The 10,652-nt window shown below is 56.4% G+C and overlaps 1 protein-coding gene across 1 annotated transcript in view; it reads right to left on the bottom strand.

Annotated features, from left to right (window-relative positions):
• Nucleotides 1-1,979: 1,979 nt before the first annotated feature.
• Nucleotides 1,980-10,652, bottom strand: part of KSR2 (kinase suppressor of ras 2) — a 68,875-nt gene continuing 60,202 nt past the window's right edge. The window contains exons 16-19 of the mRNA XM_085326105.1: nt 9,547-9,680; nt 4,352-4,483; nt 2,523-2,652; nt 1,980-2,117 (exon numbers count right to left, since the gene is read on the bottom strand). Of these exons, the coding sequence (XP_085182231.1) occupies nt 1,980-2,117; nt 2,523-2,652; nt 4,352-4,483; nt 9,547-9,680 (534 nt within the window). The remainder of the gene's footprint in view (nt 2,118-2,522; nt 2,653-4,351; nt 4,484-9,546; nt 9,681-10,652) is intronic.

Raw genomic sequence — 10,652 nt, 5'->3', positions numbered from 1 at the left:
AGAAGCGAGTCCCCCCCGGTGAGCAGCATTAGCCGGGACCACGCGGACGGGCAGCGGAGAAGCCCCGGGGTCGAACCAAAGCCGTTCGCCCGGCCGCCCCCCTCGCCCCCCGGCTTCGCTCCGCGGGGGACCGGCGGGCACGTAGCGCCGGAGCGGCCCCCGTCCCCGCGGCCCCGGGCTCCGCAGGACGGGGCGACGAAGGGAAGAGGAGGCCTCCGTGTCACGCCGGCGGTCCRCGGCGCCCTCGGCTCTTCGGGAGGAAGAGGAGAGCTGACGGGGCGCGGGGAGGAAGGCACCGTCCCTTACGTCCTTCTGTCACAGCCTGGAGGCAGAACACAACGCGGAGCGCAGTCAGCGCGGCCGGAGGGGCCGGCCGGGCGCCTCGGCCCGCGGCGCTGCCGACGGGCACCGGCAGCCCCACGGGCGTCTCGGCCCGCGGGCAAGCGCCGAGCCGAAACGCCTCCTCGGCCGGAGCAAGCGGGGGGGGGGGCGGTAATTAAGGAGAAGCGAAAGCCCACGGCAGCCGCATCGCGGCTCCGGGGTTGCAGGAGCCTTGGCGAGCGCGACCAAGCGATGACACAGGCTGCGGCGCCGGGGGGCAGCCAGCCCCCGCTCCCCGCGACCGGCTGCCSGCGCCGCTCGGCGGCCTCCCCCGAGCACGCGCTGGCAATCCGCTTCCCTCCTGTTTCACGGCTCGCGTCCCGGCCAAGCGCCGGCCTTGCGTCGTTCCCGGGCGTGCTGGAGCCCGGCCCGAGCACGGATGCTCCCGGGGATGGGATGGAGAGGAGGCCGCTCCGAAAGGGAGGGCAAGGGTGGAGCACCCTCAGGAAAGCTGCCTCTGGTTCAGCTTTGCGCCCGACCATCTCTCCCTTAGCTTTCACAGAGGTCGTTTCCTCTCTTCCAGGGTGTGGGAATGCCCCCCGGCACAAAGGGAAACCAGGAACGTAGGGAAGGGTGGGAAACCTCTGCSTGGGGCCTCACTAGGCTTTTGGTTGCTGCCTTGATAACCAAGGGAGTCTAAGGCAAACGTTTCCACTCACAGCAGCTTACAAAGAAAATGAGTTTCTAAGTGATTCCTCTGCATTTTTCCTTCCCTTACCAAGAGGCCAGATCCTGAAAGCCTTACTCAGGACCTGTCCACGCTGCAGGCCGAAAACCTGCCTTCGCAACCCGCGAAACTGGGGGGCAACCCCACCATGCAAGGGCAGGCACCCTGACTGCCCTGAGTCGGCACCAACCCCAAAACATCTCTCCAAGACATCTCCAGGTCAAGGCCCATCTCTGACTCTGGGACTGCCTACATGGACCCATGAACACCAGGAAGTGGCAGAAGAACCCCTATAGCAGATGTAGCCTCATAACCTTCATCCTCTGCTGGATCAAACATMGGGTCCCACCAATCTAATGACATTTGTAGCAACGCAGGGACACCGAGAAGTGACAACTGCATGCTCTAGCAATGAGCATGCTGCAGTGGGGATGCCTTCTTCAGGGTCATCCTCTTCCCCCCATCTGCTTCACTCTAGCTCCTTCCCTCCCACCCTCATCACCCCTTAACTTCTCCCCAAAGATCCCGGTTCTAGTTTGCCCTTGCACATTTTCTGCATGTTCCTGCATGTGCCTCATTCTTTCCAGCACTGGATCCTCCAGGGTAAGCAAATCACCAGGCTCCTTCTGATCGTCTCCAATTTTCACAAGCTCTTTTACCCAGAAGATAGCACGCAACAAGGACAGCCAGCATTGCAATGACAATTTGCATGAGCTGCAAATGTCACTCTGTGACCGCTCTTCCCAACCCAACCTCACCTACTCCTTGAGGCAGCACGAACATGTGGTGCTGAATATATCTACAGCTCATCCGCATGTTCATCCAGCCCCTTTACCTGGCACCAGCCCCAACCCCTCAGCAGCATGAGCAGGATCTCGGGGGTTGCAGAACGAGCTCCTGGCTGGTTCAGGAGGAAGGTGAAGACAGAGACTTACTCTGCTGACTTCCAAAAGTGCCCGGGGTGGGAAAGGCGACGGTTCCGCTTTGGCAGTTTCTCCAGCATGTCCATGAGCTTGGTGAAGGTGGGTCTCTCCTCTTGCTCGTAGGCCCAGCAGAAGAGGAGGATGTCCTGTAGCCACACAGGGTCAGGGCATGAGAAACAATGGCTCTCTAGCCACGGCCCACAAACCGAGCATGTGCCCCACACCCTAGCCCTGCAGCCCAGCGTCCCCCCTCAGCTCCTGCAGGGAAATCTGTTGCTTTCCCCAGCTCCATCACCACCTCTTTGAGAAGAGCTGGGGTGAGCAGGGGATGTACAAGCCTTACTAATATTTGGGTAACAGCAGCAGGAGCTGGGTCCTCGCCTTGCAGGCTGGGGAAGAAGGCATGCCTTGCTCTTCTGCTGGCAGACCACTGTCACGGCAGAGCATTGGCTGAAGTGAAGAACATTTGCTAGCGCCGTGTCCGTGCACGGTCCCCCTCCAGGCATGCACCCACGCAYGCGTGGCTCCACCATCTACCCCACGCCACCTACCGAGATCTCCTTGCCCATTCCGATCTGGCTGAGGTTGGGCTTCATCCCTCTTCCCACCTGCCATATTATTGCCTCTGCCGGCTGCGTCTTGAAGGGCCATTCCCGTGCGTGCAGCTCATACCAGATAGTGCTGTAGGAGAGAGCGTCACTGCAAATTAGGGGAGCTAAGGAGCTCAAAGGCCTCTCAAGGGCGTTGCAATATTGCACTTGCCTCCACACTCTCTTTCTGCTTAAATATCAACCAAAAAAAAATGCCGCCTAGTACCCATCTCCAGAAGAGGTTTCTCAGAAAGCTCTTTACAAAGATGTTACTGCTCCTATCTAACAGATGCAGAAACTGAAGCTGCTGACTTGGCTGTGAGCAAGCCACCAGGTCGCTGGCACCCTCAAAACAGCCTCACCTCCCCCCTAGCAGGATCCAAAACACAAAGACACCTCGAGCTAGATGGTAAAGCCCCACGCCACGACCGCTGCACGCAGCTGCTCAGCGCCGCGCCGCGGCGAGGGCAACGCCGCAGCGGCGAAGCTGCCCGGCGGGCGGAGGACGGGCTCGGCGGGCAGACACGGGAGTAAACCTGTTAYATCAAGTGGGAATCTCCCGCCGCGCTGCAATAGCGCTTCGACCCGCTGCATGTGGAGCAGCTTAATAGATAATGCAGGGGGTAAAGACGCCTCGCAGCTGCCGGGCTACCTTCCACATCCCACCACCTGCTCCAGCTGCAAGGGAGGGAGCGTAGTGCCCCGAAGAGCCCGAGAATTTGCTCTTGCTCTTTTTTGCCCCCGCTTCGAGAAGAGCACTCGGCTGTCAAAGCCCCGGCGCGCGCTGCCCCGGCCGCTGCCGGCTCCCAGCGGGGCTTCGCGCTGCGCCGCGGGACCAGCCTTCGCTGAGCGCCTCGGTCCCGATTTCCATGTCAGTGCAACTTTGCATAAGTGCAGAACTCTCAAAAAACAAAAAACAAACAAAAAAAAAAACCCAACTTCAAGTCTAAATAACTGACTTTCACTTAGTTTGATAAGATCCCTTAATTACTTCTCTCTCTTTTTTTTTCTTTTTTTTTTTTGTGCTAAAGTTATACCTCGGGGAAGAAAAAACTCCAAACCCTTACAGCTTTAATTACTGCATTTTTGATGGAAATATCACATCAGATAACAGCTCCCCATAAACTAATCACTGCAGCCTGCAGTCTTTATGGTGTCCATCGGCACAGCGTGCGAGAAAATTAATCCACCGGAGAAAACCTATAGCCCCGCGTCCGCCCCGAGAAAGATTTTATCGGCGGAATGATTGGGCTCCTGTCATAAAGGATGTTTTCTTTTCGATAAATAGCGCGAATGATTAACTGGCTCGCTGAGCGCTCTCACCGAAGGAGATTCATCAATTATCGTACTGGCRGGCGGCTGGCGTCTCCTCCCCCTGYGCGCCTCGGTTTTACAGCGGCGCTCCAGCTCTGCTTGGCCCATTTGCAGGCAGCCAGCAGGGAGAAGGGCTGGGGGGTGGCGGGGAGGATTTTGAGCATTGCTGCGCCCTCGTCCCGCTTGCAAACTGATTTCTTGGCACTATTCGTGCTAGGGATGTTAAAGGACGGCACAGCGAGCACAAAYCCCCAGGAAGGGCTGGCTCTCGTTTCCCGAAGTCTAGAGCTGAAACGTGGGGAGTTGGTGATTCGGGGGGTCTTAACTGGAGTTTTCCCAAAGCTGAAGATGCTCCGACCCCAGCAACGGGAGCTACCGCTCTGCTTCCCGTGCCCGTCCCGCTGCTCGGAGCAGGTYGCACCCGACACGAGCGCGCCGGCCCTCTGCCCCACGCGTGGGCCCGCCGCGGCACTCACCCGAGCGCAAAGACATCCGAGTGCTTGGAGAAGGGCAGCTTGTCCTCCTCGGTGTCGGGCGAGAGCTGGCGGATGATCTCCGGGGCGAGGTGGCACAGCCAGCCGTTCTGGATCCGCAGCTTGTTCTCCCGCCTGAGGAAAGACAGAGCCGGGGGCTGGGGGCGCGGCGGCGGTGCCCGTCCCGCCGCGCTGCCGGCACCCCGCCCCACGGCACCCTCGTGAGCCCTAGGTCTGAACCGCGCTGCGATAAACGGAGAGCAGAAACGGTGGCGGCGCTTCCGCCTCGATGAGGCACGGGGCCGGCGCGGGACCGTGCTGAGGAGCAGCAATGCGGAGGGCTGCTACCGCCGGGGGCCGCGTCCTCGCGCCGCTGCGGAGTCCTCGCTGCCACAATTGCAGTAACAGTCCTTAAAAGAGCACGGGCAAAACGTGACCKGGGGTTAACACCATCGGTATTAACAGCCGGTTCAGTTTTTCTCACAGCAGTTGGGCAAAGCCAGGGATGAGCAGGAGCTAGCAGGCAAGGCCAGACCTGCTCTAGCGAGCCCRAAGGATTTCCTCCCTCTTTGCACCTAAATGACACCGAACATTGCCCAGAAAACGTGAGAAACACATGGGGGAAAAGGGCACGCTGGCACCACAGGCACCACAGGGCTCCACTAGCACGTGGAGGGGACGAGGCAGGGACAAGTGGGAGAGAAAGGCTGATAAATGACATCTCTACTTGACCCTGAGCCACCTGGCAAAGAAGGATGTCGAGCACACAACCCTATCAAAAAAAAGAAAAAAACAACAACCCCCCCCCCCAGAAAACTCTTCCATGTTATTTGCTGTATGACACTATTATATGCAGGATTCTCCCTGCCTTCCCGCTGCCACCCAGGATGCTGAGAAGCTGTTTGGTCTCCTAGACCGAAAGACAGTCCATGTTCCTGATGGAGCAACAGCACATTCCTTGGGATGTTGTGGTGAGCCAGGGCTCCTTGGCGTAGATCTAGCTTTTACCTCTGAGCAGAAAACATGAAGCCTGGACGAATGAAAACGGATCAGCGAAACCCTGTGAACAGTGCAGGCTTTATTTCTTGATAGCAGCACTCTGATGACCCTCGGCTCAGTCCCTTCCCTCCTGTTCCTGGCGTACCAACGGACGCAAGGCAAAGTGCAGCAARACAGCAGAAACAGTAATTCCCTCCTCCATTCACTCCCGTCCTCTGCAGAAGGAGCACGAGCTGTCAGAACAAGTTCATGTTTCTGCTTGAGTCACTGCTTTGCTAAAGAGAGTCCAGCAAAGGCCACCGGGATGATTGGGGTCAGAGCATGGGACATACAAGGACAGGCTTTGAGAACTGAGGTTGTTCAGTCTAAAGAATAGACAGCAAAGGGGAGACCCTCCTGCTTTCCAACTACCTAATGGGAMATGGTAGAGAAGATGAAGTCAGATCTTCTCAGGGATGGCCAAGGACAGCAAAAGAGGTAATGGTACAACTTGAAGAGGGGAAAAAAAAGTTTCACGCAGGGAAAACCCACTGACCTGACAAGGCTCTGAGCAACCTGATCTAAGCTGGCCCTACTTTGAGCWGAAGGTTGGACTGGGGACCTCCAGAGGTCCCTGCTGACCTAAATTATCCTATGATAATGGTCTGGAAGACCGTCTTTTCCCTCAGATCAACCGTTTAAGCCACTTTCCATCTGGCTTAGTCATCTTTCTAGTGTCGTTCTAATCCATTACCCCCAAACAGTCTGTCCAGCAGGTTGCCCAAGACCCCATCCAGATGGCTTTTGATTAGCTCCAAGGATGGAGACTCCACAGCCTCTCTGGACAGAGTGCTCTGTTACTCTCAGGTAGGTTGCTTCCTCACCCCTTCCCCTTCCAGCAGCCACTTATGATGTACCACTGGCATAAAAGAAAAGTCCTCCAGGCAACTTGTATGGCACTCTCCTTGCCCTGCTCCACAAGGAGCTGTTCTACAAAATCAATGCTCTTCCCTCACTGGCAGAAAGTAGGTGTCCCCAGGAGGGACAAGCCACCCTGGATGAGACTGTGGGACACAGATGGTCCCACATTCCATTGGGCCCCACATTCCTTTGTGTTTATAGTGAGCCAAGAGCAGGTRAACGGTCAGGTACCACAGTGCAGCTATAGATGGTGACTTTTTAAGTAGCTCGACTATGTGTCCGAGCCAGATTTGGCAGGGTAAATTCATAGAAGATAACAGAATCTGCACGATGTTGTCTCAGGGCAGAAAGTGAAGAGCCTGCCTTTTCACAGTGATGATTTTTGCCTGTTGCATGCCTGGATTCCCTCCATAGGATACCGATCCCCACAAGATGAAGGACAGGCTTTGGAGTCACCTGTCTTTCTGAACTTCAGTCTGGGACCAAAATCTCAGAGCCTGGGTCTGCCTCGCTCTGCACAGCAGCTCTTGCTCTGGGGGCCAGAGGGACACCTCTGTCATCCTGCAGCTCTRATCCCACCCACGTCAAGAGGTGAATCCCTCTTCCCTAGTGTGCTCCTGGTCCTGCTTTCCTCAAGCTTTCTCAGGCAGACCACGAGCAAGCCACGTTGCTCGTTAGAAACACGGCCACCATGGTGTTGCATGAAGGGACAGCGCTGGAGGCTCAGGACAGCATGAGGAACTGGCTCAGCTCATTATGTCTCCGTCATCACTCCAGGAATTTGACAGCTCCTCTTCATCTTGACCGCGTAGGAGGGCGTCTCGGCAATCAAGAGCATCGGTGATGCTCAGGCGCCTCTGTTCTCCAGGAGGCAGAGGCAAGAGCACTCCAGCACAGGAGGGAAGCTTTCAGCTCCCACTGGCGAGCTCCGATTTCCACCCTTGATCCATGCACAGTGCTCTTAATTACAAGCTGCCGTTAAGCACTGGGGTCAATTAAGGAAGGCACAAAGGTACTTTCTCTCCCTTCCCCACCAGCGCTCTTGACGTCTATGCTCATGACTCTTCTCCGTGGGTGGGCAAGGTGGAGAGAGACAACAAGGCAGGTCCAGATGTGCTCCACGGTCCTCAGCTAGGCCAGGCTTTGGGTTTGTGACCTTTTATTTTGCAGTCCCCCCTCTGCTCTTTCCCAGTCTGTGGCAGGTCTAAGATGACTTGAGGTAGCCCCTTGCCAAGGTCCTTGCATGCTCAGGCCATCCAATCCAATCCAGGACTGGGATCCCCCTCTCAYTCCAGGAGCCTCTGGCAGTGGGATCAGGCTCTGAGCTCCAGTGTGAGTCCACCCCAGCTCTCTCCAGCGCTCACAGACACCCAAGTATGCAGTCTGAGGGCTGCCGAGCTTCCAGCAACAAGGGCTGAGCTGTAACAAAACCCCAGATCTGGTTAAATTAAGACAATTGGGGGTTTCATAATAAAAGTTGGGCTGATTTCATACACGGCATGGGCACTTTGACTAATAGAAAGGAACAGAATCAAGTGAGTGCCTTGCAAAGCCCAGCGAACGAAAAGCAAGTTTGCAGTTAAAAGCGAGAGCAGAAGAGCTCTTCAGACCACTCAAAATCCACCTCATGCTCTTCTTAATTATGGAACAGCCCTATCAAGTCCAATAATGTTTTATATAAAGGAAAGATAAATATGATTTTATCAGGGTAAGATGCTTGCTTATGAAGTCTGTTGAATGCTGTAATGATAGCCTGCCTTATTTTTAAGGAGAGCAACTGCATTATTGCACAGATTGCAAAAAACAGCTCGAGGCAAGTCTTCGCTGGGGGAAGAGGAGGGTTTTCAAATCGTGGCAGGCAGCACACTTCAGTCACCGCTATGCAAGCCCTGGTGAGGACAGCCCGGTGCGTGGGTCTCATCCCCGTCCGCAAGCTGAGGCAGGAGCACAGGCCTTCCCGTGACCTGCAACAAGCTCCCTTCTCCACGCCGCTGCTCGCCCAAAGGCCACGCAGGCATCAACGGTCCCCAAACTGGACCGTCCTTGCAATTCTAGGAGAAACCGTAACAAGCAAAGGAAAGTCCTGCAGGAAAGCAGAAAACCCTATTTGACTCGGAGAGGACAACCGACGCAGCGACGAAAGGGAAATCAGATCACCAGACACTTTCTGCTTCAAGAACTGTAGCAGTTGGTAAGTGCGGACCCCCAGAACTGGAAACCTTCCCCCAGATCTCTGGCAGCAGATTCATACCGAAATCCATGTGTTTTAGAGGAGCGAGCAGTTAGCATAAGCCACACCGAAAGCTCCTTTTCTGCAGCGTTTCTCCRCTGCAGGCCTGCCAGGGAAAGCAGCAGGCCTGCTGTATTTCTTGGGCTCTCAAAGCTTCTAGCTAAGTTTGTGCAAAAAAAAAAAATATATATATATAGAAAGGAAGACGATAATTATGCAAGCGGTAAGAAAGGGCCGGCAGCGCAGTGAACCGCTTCGTGCAACAGCCAGCCGCCAGCAAGAGGCGCGGGGAGAGAAAGACGTGACTCCTCAAATCCTTTCGCCTTGCCACACCGTAACTACAAAACCACCTAAATCCAAACACACCCTTTATCTCACGAGCATCTTTGCGCCCCGAGAGGGAACAGCCCAGGGCTGCCGGTGCAGATAACACCGCGTTTGCTTGTATAACTTTTAGCACAAAGTTTTCGCTGAAAAACCTCTCTCATGCTGGGAAATATCAGCAACATCACCAAGGGTTTTTTTTTTTTTTTTGGTTTGTTTTAGCAAAACTGAACCAGAATCTCCACTTGTTTTTCTCTCCTCCTTTTCCTTCCTCCCCACCCCGCTTCTGCTTTCCTTCCCTTCCCTTCCAAGGCTGTTCAAATCCTGTGCTCTTTGCCCTGTCATTTCTACAGTTTGAAAATTTCCCAAACTGCTGGAAAAGCACGGAATAACAGGAAACATTTACCAGATGTGGTTCATTTCAAACCCAAAGAGACCAAACTGTGTTTCAGCCCTGCAGATGCCTGTCTGAGCCTGGCATCAGGCTGCTCCCGCAGCGGCTCGTCTCGGACCCCGCGAGCAGGCGCTTGCAGCAGCGAAACGTCCCCGGAGCGGCTGCGGCACTCGGCAGCCAGCGGGCACGAGATCAAACCGATGCCAGGGGATTAGAGAGGCTGCGCCGGGGAAAGGGCAGAGTACGAGCTGGCTTTCCCGATCCCGGTGAAACGGATCCCGCGCAACGCCGCGCGGGGGGGGTCCGGGCACGGAAGCGGGTCSGCTGCTTCGGCCCGCGGAGGCGTCCTACCTGCCCGCCTGCAGCACTCCCGAGATGCTGAAGAGGCCGAAGTCCGTGATCACCACCTTGCCGTTATCGTAGAAAACGTTTTTCGACTTGAGATCTTTGTGAAGGATCCCCTTGGCGTGCAGGTAGCCCATTCCCTAGGAGCGAAAAAGAAGCGGGGGGGGAGGGAAAAGAGAGCTGAAAGAGGCAGGAACGCCCCCGAGGCGCGCTAAGGAGCGAGGGCGGCCGGCGGGCCGCCGGGCTGGTGCTCCGGGGGCTCGGAGAGGAGCCCGAGCCGCGGCGCTCCCGGCCGCGCCGGTGCCTGCGCGTCTTCCCGAGCCGCTTCCCGCGCGCCAAAAGCGACGGCCCGCGACGTCGCGCGGCCGCTCTCCCGAAAGCCCCCGCCGGGAAGCTGATGGAGCCGATTCGGCCCTCCTCCTCTTTTGGGTTCGGGAGCTGAGGGGCGATAAGTCAGAGCCCTCCATCACCACCGCTGCACGCCCGGCCTGAGTCGTTAACGCCTCCCAGCCGCGCACCGACACCGTTAGCCTGGAAACAAGAGCCTCGGAGGAGTCCCGGCTTAATGCTTTCTCCCTAGGAAAAGCTACTCGGCGGTTAATTAAAATTATTGCTAATGATGCAAAAAAAAAGGCCGTGGGTGGGAAATCCAAACTCGCCGGCACAGGGCTTGTTTAGCCGGCTGCAGAGAGCCCCACGCGGCGTGGCGGGCGCTTGGCTCCGTAGGATGAGCAGCCTCGTGCGCGGGGAGGGCGGCACACGCCGTTTACCCCGGCTTTAGCAAGGCTCCGGGGCCGCTCGCGTGACGTGCTCACAAACAGCGCCACGGACTCGTTCCAGATGAAACCACCTCCAGAAGAATGCAAAACTGGACCAAAACCCATTAATCGGGAGCAATTATCAATTGTTCATCAGCAGCGCGGAAGGATTTATGGAGTGGATTTCCACAGGGGCCCATCGTCCTGCTGGTATTTTCATTAACCACGCAGGCAGCGGAACAGGAGCATGGTTTTAAATCTGCAGATGACACGGAGACGGGGGGGGGGCACAGTCTGCGCGAGGACACAAACTACAACGCAAAACGATCCTGACAAACTGGAAAAGCAATCCGG

The sequence above is a fragment of the Rhea americana genome, unplaced genomic scaffold (genome assembly GCF_003343005.1).
Source record: "Rhea americana isolate MKP2758 unplaced genomic scaffold, rheAme1 scaffold_128, whole genome shotgun sequence".
NCBI classification, from domain to species: Eukaryota; Metazoa; Chordata; class Aves; order Rheiformes; family Rheidae; genus Rhea; species Rhea americana.
This window is presented reverse-complemented; position numbering and strand designations above follow the sequence as displayed.